Raw genomic sequence first — 20,585 nt, 5'->3', positions numbered from 1 at the left:
AACATCCTTTTGCAAAATATCAAAGATTACACAAGAAAGACAAGTGCCCTAATCTTCTTCATCCAAGTGCTTCATTCAAGAGTCAAAAGAAAGTGGTTGAGCAGATTCCAAGAGTTATTAAGAGCTCCATCCACCCTTGAAGAGTGAAGCATTCTTGACAAAGAAGAGAGAAGTCTCATCAAGCGATAACTATTCTCTAAACTCTTCTTTGTAGATTATAATTGTTATATTTGCTCATCTAGGAGCTTAAATCTTCTTACTTCTTTTATTAATCATCTTGTAAAGGTTTGTTGGTAAGCCCGCAAAACCAACGGTGTAGGTTTATTGGTGAACCCGTAAAACCAATTGTAAAGGTTCGTTGGTGAGCTCGGAAAACCAACATAGGTTCGTTGGTGAGCCCGTAAAACCAACATAGGTTTTTGGTGATTCCGGAAAACCAAAGTGTAAAGATTTTTGGATTGTGAGCCCGAAAAACAATCCAACTGTAATCCGCGGGATTATAGTGAATTTCCAAGGGGTCGCTTGGGGAGTGGACGTAGGTGCTTAGGAGAGCACCGAACCACTATACTTCTTGTGTGTTTGTATTGTGCTTTGTTATATTCCACTAACTCATCAATTGACATAAGTAAGATAGAAAAAATTAAGAGAAACCAATTCACCCCCCCCCCCTCTTGGCTTGTCACCTTGGGCAACAATATGTATGTATATGTATGTATGTATATGTATGTATATATGTATGTATATATATATATATATGCATGTGTTGTGGTTCAAATCTGGCCCGAGGGTGACCACGCCGGTGAAGCCGAGGGAGCCGCCGGTGCTGGAAAAGGGAAGACGGGAGCCGCCTCCTGCGCGACGGCTGCAGACTTGCACAAAGCCTCACCGGTGTTTCCGGTGAGGGCCCTCCGACAATCAAGTTAGAGTGGGCAGATTTGGTGCAGCCAAAAAGGGTGTCCCTTTGGAATTACCTGACCGAGCTATTTATAGCATCGGTGGAGTGGCCCGGGTGACGGAGGTACTATCAGTACCCATTATGAGTGGGTATGGCTCTGAGCCGAATGGCGTGCAGCCCAGGTAGGCAGGTGATGTGCGGTACAGCCCGTTCTTAAGAACAGTAGGGTGTTGACAGTCACAGTCGGGCAAGGCCGGAGTAGTCAAGGTGCCGTCTGACCGCTGTTGGCCGGTTATGGAGACATGATGCGGTAGTGTGGTGGAGTATGGCCGCGTAGATGGGCGAAAGCTCGCACACGGGTGCGGTCGCTGACGAGGTCGAGCTCGTTAAGTAGTCGCTTTAGGCGTTTAGTTAGGCCGGCTTGGTGTAGACCGGGAATAGTTCGATTTTTCGGGTTTCGAGATATACTCGAGGGTCGGAGCGTATGCTGTGTATTGCTGGGGTCGGCATCTCGAACTTGGTCGGAACTGGTCGGCGTTTGCTTGGAGGCACCTCGAACTTGGTCGGAGGAGTCGGCGAATGTCCGGAGTTGGTGGAGTTCCGAGGACGAGCTAGCTTTGGGCTGAAGTGAAGATTTAGTCATTCATCGTTGGTACTTACTGGGCAGCCTTTTAGTTGTGGCTGGACGATCTGTTTTTACCTCTATCATTTACCCCCCACTTTCGAGGTTGAGCTGCCTTGCTACTCGAACGATAGAAGTAGTTGGACTCCTGATCGTCCAATACTTTGATTTCATAAACAAGAAGAGGCGTGCACTAGACTGGGTAGGCTTCGGCGCACTTCTTGGTTGAGAGCTCGGCAACAGATTCGGGGCGTCCGAGCTGTTAGATTTTTCGGGAATAGAATTCACCGCAGGAGTTTTCCTAGGTTTGACGTTGGTGTCTCTTTCTGGAAAGTGGTTGAGGCCCTGTTTGGGGGAGCTTTTGGAGGGCCAAAAAGCACTTTCTGGCTCTCCAAAAGTACTTTTAGCTAAAAAATGGTGTTTGGTAAATTTTCTGAAAAGCTGTTTCAGCTTTTGCGGGAAGCTGAAAACAGCTTTTGGGAAGAAGCTCCAATTTGGAGCTTTCCGAAAATGCTGTTTTCAGCTTTTTCGGAAAGCTGTAATTGACCAAAATACCCTTATTTAAAAAAAAATTTCCTCCCAAAAACCTCTCTCTCACATTCTCACGGTCTCTTCCTTTCCCACCCAACCCCATTCCCTCTCCCCCGCCGCCGCACCCTCTCCCTCTGCCCCGCCGTCGCACCCCCTCCCTCTCCCCCGCCCCCATGGTGGGGAGGTGCCGAAGAAGAGGAAGACAGGTGGTCTTCCCCTTCCCGCGGCCGCCGCCGGCGATGATATCCCCGTCACGGAAAGGGACGGTGCCGAAGAAGAAGGAGGTCCCACGGCCCCCCTCCCGCGTCTGCGAGGCCCCGCCGTCGCACCCCCTCCCTCTCCCCCGCCCCCATGGTGGGGAGGTGCCGAAGAAGAGGAAGACAGGTGGTCTTCCCCTTCCCGCGGCCGCCGCCGGCGATGATGTCCCCGTCACGGAAAGGGACGGTGCCGAAGAAGAAGGAGGTCCCACGGCCCCCCTCCCGCGTCTGCGAGGCCCCGCCGTCGCACCCCCTCCCTCTCCCCCTTCCTGCAGCCGCCGGCGGTCACGACCCGCCCCCCTCTCGCGTCCGCCACGGCCCGGCCCGGCGCTGTCGGCCTCGCGGGAGAGCACTTCCCAGGGGGCCCGCCGTGGCCGCCGCCAGCCACGACCCGGCCCCCTCCCGCGGCCGCCGTCGGCCGCCGGCCCTGGCCCGGCCCCCTCCCGCGGCCGCGGCGGCCTGGCCCCCTTCCGGCGCCGCCGGCCGCGCGGGAGGAGAAGAAAGGAGAACGGGGGAGAGGAAGGAAGGAGAAGAAGAGAAGAAAAAAAAAGAAAAGAAAAAGAAAAGGAAAAAAGAAAAGAAAAGAAAAGAAAATTTAAAAAATAAAATAAATAAATAAATAAATATTTATATAAATGAATGAATGAATAAATAAGATAATAAATAAATATATTTCAACATTATTAATTATTTATACTAATAATTATAATATTTTATACCTTTATTATTGTATTATACTATAAATATTATATTATATTACATTACATTATAATACATTAATATGTTATTTTAAATAATTTAATATTATATTATATTATGAGAAATTAATTTATACTAATAATTATAATATTTTATGTCTTTATTATTGTATTATACTATAAATATAATATATATTACATTATATCATAATACATTAATATGTTATGTTAAATAATTTAATATTATGTTATATTACCAAATATTAATTTACTCTAATAATTATATTACTATTATGCTATATTATAATAATATTATTTTATATTACAAAAATATTATACTATATCGTATATTTATGTATTAATATATGTTATGTTTTATTATATTCTGTTGTATAATACTATGCAATGTCCTTTATAGTAATTTTGTCATACAAAAGTACTTTCCCAGTTTGTTTACCAAACACAAAACAAAGTACCACAGCACTTTACGAATGTAGTTACCAAACAGCAAACAGCTTTTTATAACAGCTCTACTTCAGACAGCTCTACTTCCAACAGCTCTACTTCCAACAGCTCTACTGCCAACAGCTCCCCCAAACAGGGCCTGAATTGGGACGAAGAGGGTTTCAATCATTAATTCCCCATTCCCCGAAGCATTCCTTTTGGCGGAGCATGAAGAGTCGGCTATTAATGCTCCATTCTCCGATGCATCTCATCCGGCGGAAGGCGGGAGGTCAATCATCAATATTTCGAGCTCCGGAGCGCCCTCCATAATGATTCACATTTAGTGAGGTGATTCGGAGAGATTTGTTGAGGCCTCCTTAGGGCTCGCCACATGGCGGATTTCAGACCGTATGATTATTTAGGTCGCCCGATCGGAGCCGCTGCGGTGGCCTATATAAGGCTTGAAAAAGGGGTGGTAGGATCGTTACTTGACCTTCCTCCTGCCCTGATCTAGCCGCCGTCACCGGAGTGTTGGAATTCTCTTCCAGGCGTTCTTGGGAGTTCTTGGCTAGCCTTTGCGTCATCCGTTGTTTCTCCCTTCCGGGGGTCATTCTCCTTCTTTGCTCATCTATCTTTTTCGGCGAGTTTTCGAGTAGGCATTTTATCCTTTCTTTCGATCGCTCGGAGAGTTTTTCGATTTTCTCCTCCTTTTTAGTTTTAAAACTTGGGCAATGGACTCGCCGATGAGAGCATCGATGTTCGATGCCTCAGAAGAGGACGGAATTGAGGTGGGCCCGAGCCCGTATGGACCCGGCTCGCTCATGACCGGTGAAGATCTGGGCTCGATTCGAGCCCGATTTTTCATTCCTCCGGAGTTCGTTCTTGAACTCCCGGACCTCGGAGGCCGAGTTACTAATCCCCCAAATGGTTGGTGAGGATCCTAGTGTGATTTTGATGTTTACAAAGCCATTGAGGTCAAATGGAATACTAATGCTTTCAATTCAATTGATCTAATACATAAGTAAGTAAGGAAGAAAGATTTGATACATCCTTGATACGCTTTGCTTGATATATTTAAAAGAACTTTCAAGAACACATCTAAAATAAATTATATTGGAAGAACTTGAGGAAAGAACTAATTTAGAGTAAATATACCTTAGAGTCATGTTCTTTTGATTGAAACTTAACTCTGTCATTTACATGCTTAATGAGCTTAAACTTTAACGTGCCAAGCATCCTAAAGAGAAAAAAATGATTTGCTATGTTGTTACTTCTTTTATATGTTTAATGTGCAAATCTAACCTAAAGATGCAGAAAAACAGGGTTAGAATCGACCCCAGAAGAGATGGAGTCGATCCTGGCACAATTTGGCACACTCTGGCACAAATAGCACAGATCTCTGGTCGACCTCAGAAAAGCTCGAGCCGACCCCAGTTTCAGCCATCTGAAAATACAGCCTTCTGAAATTTACTGAGAGGGCCGACCCCAAGTTTCCTTGAGCTGACCCTAGGTGGAGCCAACCCCAGAAAACCTTGAGCCGACCCCAAGAGACCATGAGCCAACCCCAGCTTCAAAACTCAAAAATATGTCTCTGGAATTTCTGAGAGGGCCGACCCCATTGTAGCTTGGGTCGACCCTACTGTAATATGGGTCAACCCCAAGAAAGCATGAGTCGACCCTGGTCTGAAAAGTCAGAAAAACAAGCTTCTGAATTTTCTGAGAGGGCTGACCCCACTGTAGCAGGGGCCGACCCTACTGTAGCTGGAGCCGACCCCAGAAAAGCTTGAGCCGACCCCAGCCTGATGAACAGTAACTTGGGTCGACTCCAGATTTGCTCGGGTCGACCCCAGCATGATGGACAACATAACGACTAGTTTCTGCAAAGCTCCAACGGCTCTATTTTTGTGTCTAACGGCTAGAATCTTGTTCCCACGCCACCAAGAGGTATAAAAACAAGTGGGGAAGAATGGGAGAAGGAAGAGAATAGATAGGGATTTAAATCAATGACCATGTCTCTCTGCTTAGTAACTAGAGATCGTGGATTTAAATCATGAATGCTACATTTTCGAGTATTGGAATATAGCTATTAAAATGCCCGAGGATTTCCCTCCCTTCCACTCTCACAATTTTTGTAAAAAAATAGGATGTAAATAATTTTGATAATCAATAGGAGTTTTATTATTGTATAAAGAAAACTCGGTCACAAATGATATGCAACTACTTTGGCGACCGTAGAAAAACACTTTATTGGTCTGGTAGCCTTCAACAAAGTGGATCTCTTTCTTAGCCATTTACATATTCAAGATCAAATATGTACAATAATGTATGCGATCCCCATGACACATGTATATAATTTCATATTTTAATGCTCAATTATAGAAAGGTAATATTAGTTTTAAAAATATGGTGGTTATTCACCATCACTCAAGTTTGAATCATAGACCTCTTAATTTGGAGAGATGGATATCAACCATCTAAGCTATCAACTATTGGGAGGTTAATACTAAGTTATGCACATACATATTTGTGACAATATTATTATACAATATTTTCAACTAGAGTTATGTACAAGGTAATCAGGCCTGATCAATATTTTTAGTGCTATATAGAATCTATAGAACTCGTTCCATCGGAAAACATTATATTGTATCTACATTGAAAGGCCAGCCAACAATACAATTGATTAATATACAACTAAATGAAAAATGTAACTTCAAAATCTAAATTTGCTCTCAATATTCTGTAAAAAGGAGTGCTAAAATCATGTTATTCTGCATCAAGTTTCGTACAGTGGGATCCCATAACCCTAGAATGTGAGCTTCACCCATCATTGTGTGGAGATTATTTGTGAGAATTGTTTGTTGCTATATTAGTATTTATTAAAGAGTCATGCATGGTGAATGTCAGATAAAGTTGGAAAAAAGCTTAGAGAGCCTCTTGCTATAGTCAATTGCCCTGTCATATTTCGCAAAATCAAATAAATTGCACCAAAACCCTCTTGCCATGTAGCAAGAGAATTATTTGTGTACTGGAGATGGGCTTCACCTGACCAAAGAAGAGTAGTCAATGGCGAAGCCCAAGCCCATCCAAAAACAATTCTACCCTGTCGTGCCCAAACCAACCCAACCTGGGCCAGACTATCTGTGCAGCGATGCCGTTTTTGATTTGTCTAGTATCATGCACTGGGACTCCTGGTTGTACGCTAATTCAATCTGATGTTGGATAGCTCAAATTTCGATGTAAATCCAGCACAGGCTTGGTTATTCTTGACTGAAGTTAATCCAAAATGGCATGCCTTTAATTAACTCATCAGATCTTGCCAAATGCTATAGGGGAATCATTGGAAAACAAAGTTGAATAGAAGCTTACGGTAAATAAATTCTGCAGAAAAGATTCGACACGGGAGCTACTTATTGCAGCATTGACGATGTACTCATGATAAAAACAATCATAATTAATTAGCAGAGTATATGGATATGATCAATAGACTATCCCACTTGTGCAGTTATAGAAGATGGACGGCCATCAAACAATGTGCACTTTGTATAGTATGATAGGTACTCGTGGATCGCCTTGTTTAATTGTCATCTATCTTTTGATGGTGGCTATCGAAGGCTGCATGATGTTCTATGGTATGGCCCGTGCACCACAAAGAATCCTGGCTATCTTTTGTTCGGTAATTATCTCGTGATGTTGAATGGTACGAACCCGCTATAGGAAGAATCGCCATCGCTAGTTGTGTTGCTAGCACCATAAAATGTTGGCTCACTCAAGAGTGGCTCTCTTAACTAATTTTACGTTCTCAGACCCTCTAACTCCATCGCCACCTCCCTCGTTGTTGGCCTCTCCTCTCCATTCAATAAGAAGGCATTATTCGGCAAGCTCCGCCACTGCCATTAGTTGCTCCATAGATCCCTCACGGAGGATGCGATCCTTGAGAATCTCCCAAAGTCGACCCTCATTCATGCAAGAAATGAAATGTTTCACAAGCCTGCTATATTCTTGAGATTTATTCATCGAGACAACCTTCTTACCTATCAAGAGCTCGACAAGTATTTTTATTTGTGAATTGACTGGAATGGAAGTATTCTGGGTCCAAGTACCCAAATGTTTCTCTCACCAGTGAAGTAATTAAGATAGTTTTGATCAAATGGAACCAACCTTGAAGTACCAAAATCCGGAACTTTGGCTGTGTAGATGTCGTCCAAGAGTATGTTGGTGAACTTTATATCTTCGTGGATGATTGGAGTGGAGGCTGATGAGTGAAGGTAGCCTAGTGCTTTAGCAACTTTTGCAGTGATGCTCGCTCAATTTTCTGAGGATAGCGAGCCTCGACGGCCTTCGCCATGGATGTGGTAAGAGAGGGTTCCATTTGACATGAATTGAAACACTAGCAAGGGCACTGGGTCTCTAGGCAACACCCTAGGATAAATCTTTGTTTTTGCTGTTTCAGGTTGGAGCCAGCGTCATAGCACCACCCAAAATTATTCCTCTACTGTCCAATGCTGATTCATGGGCGCTCGACGTTGGGATCACCGCCGATTGAACATAGGCCACCAAAGCATTATCGTGGAGGCATGCAGCGATCCAGAAGGCAGATGAGCTGAAATCTCTAGCAATCTTCATTAACTCAGCGCCTTGGTCAGGCCGGTTCCCAGTGTCAACAGGTAGGAATCCTTGTACATAGTAGTGTCATTGATGTTCCCTAAAATGGAAGGGAAAGGAATAAATTTATTGCATGTCATTCTCAACAGATCCAAGATAAGTTGTCATTGTTGTAAATTATCCATCATGCTGAAGCCAATATACTAATGTCAAAAGCAAACGAAATCAGGAAATAGAAGTATAGAAAGGCAAGGAGGGGGAAGAGATCAGGTTTGAGCTAAGGGTCAAACCAAGTACGTCAAGTGGGCTACATATATATTGGCTGTAGGTAGCATCAAGTTGGCCTAAACAAAGGTGTGAGAGGCATAAAGAAGAAATGAAAGATGGAAACAGAGTAGTTCAAGATTCAAGTACATACCTATGTATGTATATGTATGTATGAACATATGTATAGGTATATATGTACGTTTGTATCTATGTATGTATATACATGTGTATGTATGTATGTATGTATGTATGTATCTATCTATGCATGCATGTATCTATGGATGATCTATATGTTGAATTAAATCAAATATTTTAAAATTTGAAAACCAAACATTTGACTTGGTCAACGGCCAAGTGGCAAGCATCCATGCACAAGCAAGAGAGCAAACATGGAAAGATCCCCAAAGAAAGCAAGTCATGACAAGTATCATGCATCCACGCACAAGAGCAAGCATGGAAAGGCCCCCCGAAGAAGGAAGGATGCATGGGCGGCCAAGATGCAACAAGCCGCAGGATCAAAATAGCATAAGAAAATACGTCATCAATCTACGGGAGAAGAGTCTGCTTTTTTTTACGCGCCTGAGCCTATATAAAGGGCTCTAGGGATCATTTCAAATATAATGAAAAATTTCTCTTCTTCCTATTCCAAGAACCTATATAAAAAGGGCTCTAGGAATCATTGGGGCGAAAAGAAAAAAAGAAAATTTTTTTTCTCCTCATAATTTTTCTAAGTTTCTTTTGAGCTATCTGCAAGCGTGAACGGGCTCTTCTTTCTTCCCTAGAGGCACACTGACGGGGAAGACGTGGTTCTGTACTGGGTCGTTGTATCTCTAGGAGATCTGTGCCAGTAGACCCGTGCGTATGGGGCATAAACTTTTCTGGAACAACGCATCAGCATGCTTCGATCCACAGGCCATCTTCTCTCTCTTTCTTTATTTTATTATTCTATTGTCAAGTTAATTATTTGCTAGTTTACTCTTCTTATTTATTGTTTTTGAATATTAGAAAATTTTAATTTTTGATTTATTAATTATATTTGTGCATCTAGGCTAACACTATATACATATCTATGTATGTATAAGCCAACCGTGCGTGCATCCCTACTCAATTATCCCATGGGAGGGAGAAGAAAAATGCAAAGGTGAAAAGAGGCCATGTGATCATCTTACCTTCACATCCGCCTTGAAGATAGGAGTTCCCTTGGTAGCCTTGGGCACATTTGCAGCGGTATCCCTAGCCATTGGTCAAGCTGCAGCATTCGCTGTTTACGTTGATGCATGCAAAGCCTTTCTCCTCTTGAGCTTCCTTGCACATCTTGTTCCCCACCACCCATTCTAGTGTCAATATGTACTGTTAGTACTAGATTTTAAATTGCAATATTTATTATACATTTTGCTGCATAATTGCAAATGTTATATTTTAGCTATTACACATCTATGCTAGCTTTACTTTAGTACTTAATTTTTTCAAGCAAAATATTAGATTGCCTAGCCTCTAAGAGGTTTATTAATACCTTCATTTGGACTCCTCACGGAAGAATTTCCAGATTCCATTCAAATAAAAATTCGAATATTGGTTAATTCATAGGAGCTAGCTTAATATTGCACTTAGGATAAAATTGAACGATATCTAGTGAAATCATCTATTGAAAAACGGGTGTCTAAGAAAAGCTTATCAAAAAGGTCTACGTGCCTAAGAAAGGCTGGTACTTAAGTGAGCCAAGTGCTCCACCACTGATCTGGAGCTGATCTGGCTGTTATTCTTTGAATTTTTTCAACTATACATATAAAGTTTAAAATAGATATTAGTGCAATAATTTGATATAAATCTTCTCATTTTCATGGGTGTCAAAATTGTGTTAAGCTACAAATTAATAGCTTCCCACACATCTGAAAATCTTAGTGCTAAACCTGAAAAGTTTGATAGTCAAAACTTTAGGAGGTGGCAGAATCAAATACGGTTCTGGCTCACCACCCTAGGCTTGATCTCAGCCATTGGTGAGAGCATTACTGAGGTCAGTAATGGGTCTAACCCATCTGCTTCACGACCTGCTACTCACAGCAACCCAAACCCTACTCCTTTCTCCACCTCCTCCACTTGGACTTCAGAAGAAACCAACTATCACTGTCTTTATAGAATCCTATTAGCCCTTTCTGATGGGCTTTATGATATTTATTATATAGCTAAGAGTACCAAGGTTCTCTGGGATACCTTAGAAAATAAATATGGATTTGATGATGCTGGGGTAAAGAGATTCAAAGCCTCTGACTTTAGCAAGTTTAAATTTGTTCATTCCAAACCTATGAATGATCAAATCCATGAATATGAAACCCTGATTCTTCAACTTCAGGCAAATGGAACCCACCTAGACGAGTCTTTCCAAGTTGCCTATATTATAGACAAACTTTCCTCTACCTTGTCAGACTTTGTCAAGACTTTGAGCCACACTCAAGGTGTGATCTGTCTCTAACTCAAGTCCTAAATTTTATTTGGATTGAAGAACAACATCGCTTTAGAGAAAAATTCCACTCCTCCAATCCTTTTCCAAAGTCAACAATGTTGAATCCAAGCCCAAATCCAAAAATCAAAATCGCTCTTTCCGTCCTAACCACAACAAGTCCTTCAAGAAGAAATTATTCAACTATAAAAACTCCTTTCAGCCTAACAACAGAAGATCCAACTTCTCTCAGAACCAGAAGAAAGAGAAAGAAGGAGAATCTGTTCGTTGCTATTTTGTCTGTGGTCGGACCAACCATATGGCCAACTAATGCTTCTACAAGATTATTACTCCTCGTCAACCTAGAAGTAAGGGTCCTGCCACTTCTGGCGCCCAGGCCAACATGGTGACCTGTGGGGCTGACTCTTCTGGGACAGCTATCATGTCTGTTTTCTTCATACCTAAAGTTAACATGACCCAATTAGCACTTGACTGGTGGATTGATATCGGAGCTAGTAAACATGTTTGTTCTGATCGCTCCTGGTTTTCATCTTATCAGGTCTCATGTAGAGAAATTGTGACCATGGGTAATAATGCTGTGGCGCGCGTGCTTGGAGTGGGACGAGTGGATCTGACACTTACCTTTGGGAAGATCCTCACTCTGCAAGACGTGCACCACATTCCAGACATCCGTAGAAATCTACTTAGTGGATCCTTGCTTGTCTAGCAAGGATACCGAATTGTTTTTGAATCAAATAAAGTTGTAGTAACCTAAGGTGTCTCTTTCATCGAAAAAGATTTTCTTTGTGATGGGTTGTTTAAACTCAATATAATTATTCCATCTATGAATAAAAATTCTATTGTTCTTCATATTGACTCTCCTGTTGTCTGGCATGGTAGGCTAGAACATGTAAGCTATAGTTCAATTAAAAGATTAATGCACTTGAACTTAATCCCAAAATTAGAACTTAAGAATAATGATAAATGTGAGATATGTGTAGAGGCCAAATTATCTAAAAGACCCTTCCACTCTGTAAGTAGAGATTCTGATCTCCTTGAACTCATACATAGTGATGTATGTGACTCAAAAAGAACCTCAAGGGGTGGAAACAAATATTTTGTAACTTTCATAGATGACCTTTCTAGATACTGTCACATTTATCTTATCAAAGCTAAAATATTAGATCTCTTTATGGTCTAAAACAAGCTCCCAAATAATGGCATCTTAAATTTGATGAAATAATCCTAACTAATGGATTTAAAATTAATAATACATATGAATGCATATATTATAAAAAGAAGAATAACAAAATTATAATCTTATGTCTATATTTAGATGATATCCTAATTTTTGGAATAGACTTGGAAATTATTAAAAAAGTAAAATAATTTTTATCTCTAAAATTTGACATGAAAGATTTAGGAGAAGCCAAACTAATCCTAAATACTAAAATTATAAGGAATGAAGATGGAATAACTTTATCCCAAAGCCACTACGTGGAGAAGATTTTTAAAAAGTTTTACTACTATGATTGTCATCCTATATCAACTCCCTATAATCCATCTCTTTTTCTAAATAAAAACTTAGGTGATCTAGTCAATCAAAGTTTGTATGCTTAGATCATTAGTTCTCTAGAGTTTCTTGCAAATTATACTAGACCTGATATTGCATACTCTGTGAACCGACTGAGTAGATATACTCACAACCCTAATAATGATCATTGGACTGCTCTAGAAAGAATTTTCCGGTACCTTAAGGGTACCATATCTCTAGGATTATACTGTTGTGGTTATTTTGCTGTCTGAAAGCCTATAGTGATGCCAACTGGATCAGTGATACAGTTGACACCAAATCCACCATTGGTTTTATTTTTCTTTTAGGAGGTGCAACTGTATCATATAAATCTACCAAATAAACTGTAGTGGCTAGAAGCACCATGGAATCTGAAATGATTTTTCTAGATACCAGTAGCATTAAGGCTGAGTAGCTTAGAGATTTACTGGTAGATTTATCTCTTGTAACTTCACCATTACCTTCTATATCTGTTCATTGTGCCTGCAAATCTGCTATAGATAAATGCAATCAAGAAAATGCAAATGTGAAAATGAATAGGCATTTGAAAGTGCATCATAAATCATTGAGATACAAATTAATAAATAACTTGATTGCACTAAATTTTGTAAGATCCGAAAGAAATCTAGCTGATCAGCTTACCAAAGGATTATCTAGAACAGTGGTTCTAGAGTTGTCGAGGGGGATGGGGCTATGCCCATAAGTAAAGTCACCACGGTGGTAACCCAATCCGAAAATGTTCAATAGATAGAAACAAACTAGATAGATGACTAATAAGGAGCACTATTTGTTTTTTCCATCCCTAGACCAATAGTGCCTATAAAAAGCAAGGGTTAGGTTGAGTTTTTACTCTTAATGAATCTGAGATCCATGAGGCAGGGTACCTACTTACTTGTACCCTTTTGAGGATTCACTTAGATGTATGTAGTCGTGAGGCCGCGACTGTGAAAAATGGGTTGTTCCCTAATAACACATATGAAGAGATACCTGCGCATGGCCGTAAGGTGCAAACCCGCTTCGAGCATTATTCATGCTATATTATGTATGCTATTGATGAAATCTGAGCCATGAACCAAGGTTCAAAACATAGTCCACCTTGGCTTCACAGAGGTAATCAATTGTCACTAAGTGAAGGTTCAAACCGAAAGGTACCTACACCTATTAAATAATATCAGCACTTTATTTAAATTTTTAAATTATTTAATTATTTAATTTATATGGGAGATTGTTGAATTAAATTAAATATTTTAAACCTTTTTGAAAATCGCACCACATTTAATCTCCGCATTTTTTTTCGATTTCTTTTCTTCTCGCGCTCTTTATATAGACCTAATGCCCATGTGCTGAATAAGCTTATTGGCGGCAACAATTTGAAATTCAAATGATCTTCCTAATCAGATGCAAGGGGATCCAAACTAAGTCAGATTCCTTGCGGCCATGTGCTGAATTTGCTGGCTCCCACAGATTGATGACATGTCTTCTTATGCTCCTTTGATCCGGCGGCCTGTTGCATCTTGGCCGCTCATGCTTCTGCTTGCCTGGCCTCTATGGAAGAGTCCGCGGACTCCTCCATGGATTCTACACGCGTTCCTTCCTTCTTTGACCCCTTGCTTGTGCTTGGATGCTTACCACTTGTCCTGTCCGCATGCGATCGCGTGCAGTTCGCGCGATTAGACTGAGTCAACGAGCTCTTTTCTTCTTTGGAAAAGATTCTGCTTCTTTTGGCCCACGTTTGCTTCTTTTGACGTGCCTGTTATCTTTTTTGGGCGGCCCACGAGCCTATATAAAGGGCTCTAGGGATCACTTCAAAGACACATAAAAATTTCTCTTCTCTCTCTCATTCTTATTCACTTCTCCTCATAATTTCAATTATTTTTCTGAGTTTCTTTTGAGCTATCTGCAAGCATGAACATACTTTTCTTTCTTTCCTGAAGGCGCACTGACGGGGAAGACGTGGTAAGTAAATAATTTGCTAGTTTATTTTCCTTATTTACTGTTTATGAATATTAGAAATATTAAATTATTGATTTATCAATTATCCTTGTGCATCTAGGCTAATAAGGGGGAGGAGGGGAGGGGGAGGTGGTGATGGGAGCATTGGTAGAGGGTGAGGAGATGGCCATTAGGCACTAGCAGTAGGGTTAGGGAGGGAGGAGAATAGAAGAGACACGTAAGAGGAGAGACCGTCAGGGCAAGCCGTCCACTTTCATTACCATGCCGTTCAACGTGTACAGAAGAGATAGATCACCAAGGGCCATAGAGATGAGAGGATCAATTGGAAGCATCTTCTAGCTAGGTGTCGAGCTCGAGTTTTGGGCTTGGGCCATAGGTTAGGCCAAGCTTGCTCTAACACAATCTTAAATTTTTTGCCCATTGGTTTCCATGCCAAGCCTGATGTAAACTTTCTTGGATCAAGTACATAGCTTGATATAAAGCCAACTTGACCTTACGAGCCTAGAGCCAACCGAGGTCTAATTCCAGCCTGTCTCCACTTTCTATCTTCTATATACACTAATCTTCTTCTCTCCATTTTACAACTGGTTTATCTTTATTCTATCCTATGAAAGAATCTTTGTTGTAGCATAGCAGATCACCTTGAGCTAAAATTTGAATACCGAAAAGCAGATATTTCTTTCAGAATATTCTAGATCCAACCAAATCGATTGTTTTTGTTATTGTCTGGCTTTTGTTCACCAACAAGGTTAGGTCGAGTATAAGGATATAAACGTTGATAGAGTAATACAATGTAACAACCCAAGACCTTATCCAAAATGGCTAGCTGAAAGGTATTATTTGGGTTTCTTGATCATGTATAAGTATCCAAGATCTACCCAGCGAATAACCAATATGGGACTAAACACATGCTCGCACGGATCCTCACATACTTCCTCCGTTCAAGCCCTGACATCCTCGTTAGGCTAAAAGTTCAAATCCATTCAAATCTAATCACAAACACCATGATCGGCTTGTGGTCAGTCCAATGGATCCGTGCTGCAGTGTTTCCTAGTTCACACAGATTATGGGTCGGGTTCGCTCTGATACCATTTATAACAACTCAAGACCTCACCCAAAATGGCTAGTTGGAAGGTATTATTTGCTGAGTTATGCCCCGTTTGATGCGACGTTCGCAGCGGAATTCGAACGGAATGTCGTTCATCGTATGAACGCGCCTCGGATCGTAGAATTCAAAAATTTTTCTGGATCCAAATCCAGAAGATCTTTGAATTCATTATGGAAGGAAGATTAGGATCTGAGGAAGGTTGATTAAGATTCAAAAAACTGAAACTAAAATTAGAAGAAATTAATTTGAAGATCTCATCTTCAAAAATTCTGCAGGTGAAGAACACCGCAGCCTGATGATCTATCTAGGTTCCTGTTTGAGCTACACAATTATCCGGCCTCTACAGGTATCCACACGAGGATCTAATCATCTGAGATAAGGTCTTACTGGAGTACTAGCTCCTTGCAAAGACCTCTCATGACTATCATATAGATTAGAAGATAAAAATCTGCAACATACCTTCTTAAAGAAGAACCCTTTCTTCTTCAACCTTGCTCGCGATGGAGGAAGAGGAAGGAGGAACCTTGCACGTGGATCTTCCTTGCCTTGCTACCGTGGAAGAAGAGGAGGATGAAGACCCCTTGCTGCCGTGGAGAAGGAGGAAGAAAGAAGAGGAGGCGTGGAGAGGAAGAGGAGAGAATTAATTCATAACTTCTCCCTTGCTACCCTTTTATAGATTGGGTTTAGGGCTCCTAATCTTATTAGGAGTATGGGACTATAACCCACCCTTGGATTCATGCCAAGTATCCAATCCTTGTGCTCATAGATGCATGACATATGTCTATTTAATCAATTGATTAATTTTCTAATCACATTAGGATTCCTAATCTCATTAGGAGAATTAATTGATTTGGGAGCATGCATCCTACGACGCCATGTGGACTTTAAAGTCCGCATAGTGTGAACATGACTTAAGTCATATTCATCCTACGACAACATATGGTCTTTAAAATTTGCACAAACTTTGGTTTATTCAAATTGACCCAATCATGAACCCAAATCAATTTGGGTCGAACCCAATTTGATTTGGCTCATTAAATCAGCCCAATTGCAATCCAATTGCAATCAATTCCACTTAATTCTTCTTCCATTAACTCACTAATACTTAGTGGGTTAATTCAATCACCAATCATATTGATGATTGATTTCTATTATGATTCCAAATCATAATTATGTTAGTCTGACTAATTAAATTTTCTATGTGTGTGACCCTGTAGGTTCTATTCTGACTGGTAGTGAGAAATATTGAGATCTCCATCTCAATATCACTGAAACTTCTTTCAGTGGACTGAAACGATTTCAGTTCTACTCTTAGGGTTCACTGATCACTAAGTAAATGCCTTCGAGTCTCACTAGTGACACCTAGCAGTATGTGGTGGCAACCCAGCAGAATGAACTATCTGAACCTTTTGGTGCAGTTAGCGTACAATACAGTCCCTCTATCATGAATCCTGACGTGACGGAGGTTATGGATATCTCGTCAAACCCCATCGTCTGTCATATGTCAAATTTATACGACTTCCAGTTCGAGATATGGAAAACTCTTTTTCCAAAATATCTGGCCAGAAATTTATCGAACTCAGTCTCATAAATCACATAGGATCACTCATAATCTATCAAGGTGAGCCTTATAACCTTGCCCCAGAGCTTGGATCCCATCTAGATGCAACCCTATTCCAAAATGAACCTACTGCAGCCAATTCGCACTTCAAGGACCCAAATGACTAGGGCCCAAGTTCACATGCTCGTCAAACTACAACAACCTCACAGTGAATAGCTGAGGCATCGCAGGTCAAAGGACCAGTCATACAACTGCAGCATAAGTAGTCACTGACGAGTGGATAGACATCCATGTGACTACTATTTTTGGTCACGCTCAGTACCTTGTTCTCTAACAAGTACTTGCATAATCACTTCAGTGTCTCTACACCGTGGACTCTAGACTCGTCCATCTGACTAAGTGATCTGTGCACTAATCTCAGCGGATCGATCACCGTCCCTCGTGATGGATCCATCGATTAGGAGCATTTAGAAATTAATCCCTAATGACACATGCCTCAAATTCTCAACTCCTTGAAATTATGTGTCATCATCTATTAATTTCTTGGACGATTCATGGACACATACAAATATGAATGAAAAATAAATTGCCCAATTTTATTTATTAATAAGTGTCAAATTACAAATTTATGCCCCATATTACAAATATGCGCCAGCCACGTTGGCTTCTAGGGCATACTTCTAACATTATTTGTGTTCTTTGATTCTGTATTAGTACCCAAGATCTACTCAGCGAATAACCGTTGTGGGACTAAACACATGCCCGCACGGATCCTCACATACAAAGTGTAGGAAATATATACATGGCAAAAAATGAACAAAAATGAAGTCCTTGATCAAAATTGATGGCCAAGATGTGTAGAAATGTAGATATGGATGAAGATTTATAGAGCTGGAGTTTTCTTGATGAATTGAGTGGGCATTTATAGGTTATCAAATTATGCCATGTTTTCTGAAATATTTGAGAGAATTTTCTAAAAAAAACATAATGATGGGATTTCATAAGGCAACAATAAGCCCAATTTTTTTGGAAAAAAATGGAATTTAGGGAAACCATGAGAGCTCGCTCAAAAATTGTGGGCAGGATTGTTAAGAATGTCGAGGCAAATGTTTGGTAAAAACAAAATAGATAAGGTGAAGGATGGGGAGAATAGTACTGCTATGGAAAGCAAAGTATTGAAGAACAATGATATAGGCATGTATAACTTGTAAACAAAGGGGTTCGTTAAAAGAGTAGGGAAGGAGGTAATGAACATGCATGCATGTGCACATACGTGCACATGGATGCACCATGTGTGCACACACGTGCACATGGATGCACCATGTGTGCACACAAAGAAGAGTAGCATTTTGAAAGTAGTTTGGAGAAAATAAATCACAAAATAGTTGGGATTGGAGTTTGATAATTTTATTTGTTGTTGTTGACATATTATAATGGTTTTTTTTTTTGAGAAAAAACAGATATACTATAATGGGTAGAGAAAATACATGACAACCTAGAGATAATGTCTTAGTAAAATTTACATTGTAGCTACTCACCAAAGAGGAGAAAAAATTTTATATTGCAATTAACAGCCACTATGTCGCACCAATTAAAGTAGGCAGCCATACAAGGTGTGAGAGTTTCAAACACATCAAAGCAGAATAGCAAATACAATTTGATCCTATCTCAAGAAAGAAAAAAGGTGAAATGCATACCTCAGCTTCAAGGTGCCTGTAACTGGATTCAAGGCAGATTTCAAGCACTCTGAACTCAAAGGGTAACAACACCCTTGTTCCTGGACTCTGCAACCTTCAGATATAACAGCATTTTATAATCACTTCATCGAAGCAAAATGATTGCTGCAACAAATCTAATCTTGGGTAAACAAGAGAGTATCAGTCTAAACTATTTGTGGGCTTTCCCTAGCCTTTTATGGAGAAAAAAAAAGGAAAGAAGATAGAGTTTGTATCAAAATTCTTTAAAGCTTGATGAAGGGAAGAAATTTGTTATAAAGAAAGAAAAAAATTCTCCGTCTCTCCTCCAGATTCCAATCAATATTATGGAGGAAAAAAATCTCAAAAAGCTTATTTTGATGCAAACATAGAAGTTAACATTGAAAAGATCATAACTTTGAAACCATAACTTTTAATCTTTTGCGCTTATCTAAATTGTTACTAGGATTTAATGATTAGAAATCCAGAAGAAATAACTGGAAATGCAGGCATCGTATCTTCTGTCTCGACCAAATGAACCCAAAATCACAACAAAGATCCGATTTTCAAAGTAGATTACAAAAAACAGATCCAAAAGAAGAAAGAAGAACAACATCACTACCTGATGAGGAGCAGCGCCGGAAGGACTGGAGAGCCGGGAGTGGAGATCGTGGACAAAAGGGGCGACCGTGGGGTCGTTGGAGTTGGGGATGAACACCTCGGTGGCCGTGATGATGGCCTTGACGTGCTCCAGATTGAGCACGATAGCCCTCTCCCTCCCCAGAATCGTCGACGGGTAGGACAGCAGAGGGCCCAAGAGCCTCAGATCCCGCGCCGGAATACCCGTTCGCCGCATGATCGAGTGCTTCCCCACCTCCTCGAAGCGCTCCTTCCCGGAGTCCGATACCACCAGCCACGGCCGGTTCGGCGTGCCCTTCCTCCTGCCGGCCGAACGCTGCGGCATGGCGGCCGCCGGCGGGTTGTGGGGTCTTTCCTCCGGCGCGTCTTCCGGGGACCTCATCGCCGATTAGAGTTCTAGGGTTTGAGGGCGTTCGTCAGGGGAGTTCCTTCTCTTATGGTGTGTTCTCTGAAATCAGATTAGCATCGGCGTCGGAGAGGCGTCGGGGAGAGAAACTTCGGAGGCCGTTTTGGCGGGTGGTGTATGGGATTAAAGCTTTTAAAACGATTAAACGAAACCCAGATCCTCCGTACTGAGGCCACTGTAGCTTCTTAAGGATTGGTTCGTCCGGTGGGGCCGCAGGGGCTCTACACGCTGTACGGTAGCCTACGCTTGCTGTAACAAATTATTATTATTATTATTATTATTATTTTTTATGAAGGAGGAACCGGACCTTTATTTAAAAAAAAAGGAGTTTATAAAAATTATTTATAAAAAAATTGTAAGAAAGAAATATACAAAAGAGTAATAAAAAGATTTTATAAAAAATAGTGGTATGTAAGTAGTTCCGTTAAACTATTCAACAAGCTGAACAATCTAATAAGTAATTTGAAGGATTTTTGTATCTTTAATGTACAACTATATAAGCTTTATATTCCAATCTGAGCCGGCCTTTTTCTAAAAGATAGATCAACGTCTTTCAACGTGTGATGCCAATGTTGTGAGGTTATTTCCGAGATGAGAATCAAGCAGCTTTTCTGAACATATCTAGCTGAATCTGCTGTCATAAATTAAGCCCAATTTTTTGCTTCGCCTAAAATTTGCACCATTCTATCCCGCACCTTTTCAAATGTATAGCTTAGCAGCAACATATATTCACCGAAAAATTTGCTTTTGGCCGAATTCTAGTACATTAGCCCCATATTATTATTTTAATTTTTATATGATCACCTTCTGATGAACTGTATTAAATAAAAATTTGCTTTTGGCCGAATTCTAAAAGATTTATCACCTTCTGATGAACTGTATTAAATAGCCACTC

The 20,585-nt window shown here is 40.8% G+C and overlaps 1 protein-coding gene across 1 annotated transcript; it reads right to left on the bottom strand.

Moving 5' to 3' along the window:
* Positions 1 to 18,583: 18,583 nt before the first annotated feature.
* On the bottom strand, positions 18,584 to 19,667 carry LOC120106237 (magnesium transporter MRS2-3-like). The gene is made up of 2 exons (XM_039119181.1): positions 19,268 to 19,667; positions 18,584 to 18,742 (listed from the first exon to the last, which is right to left on the bottom strand). Exons 1-2 carry the CDS (start codon positions 19,664 to 19,666, stop codon positions 18,704 to 18,706), a joined length of 438 nt encoding a protein of 145 aa, XP_038975109.1. The 5' UTR covers position 19,667; the 3' UTR covers positions 18,584 to 18,703.
* Positions 19,668 to 20,585: the final 918 nt, after the last annotated feature.

Source organism: Phoenix dactylifera, unplaced genomic scaffold (assembly GCF_009389715.1).
Source record: "Phoenix dactylifera cultivar Barhee BC4 unplaced genomic scaffold, palm_55x_up_171113_PBpolish2nd_filt_p 000494F, whole genome shotgun sequence".
Taxonomy (NCBI): Eukaryota; Viridiplantae; Streptophyta; class Magnoliopsida; order Arecales; family Arecaceae; genus Phoenix; species Phoenix dactylifera.
The sequence above is the reverse complement of the archived record's forward strand: the minus strand, read 5'-3'. Positions and strand labels throughout refer to the sequence as shown.

Coding starts and splice junctions, on each gene's coding strand:
- LOC120106237 (XM_039119181.1), bottom strand. CDS start 19,666: ATGAGGTCCCCGGAAGACGCGCCGGAGGAAAGACCCCACAACCCGCCG. Junction 18,743..19,267: donor CCGGCGCTGCTCCTCATCAG/GTAGTGATGTTG, acceptor TTATATCTGAAG/GTTGCAGAGTCCAGGAACAA.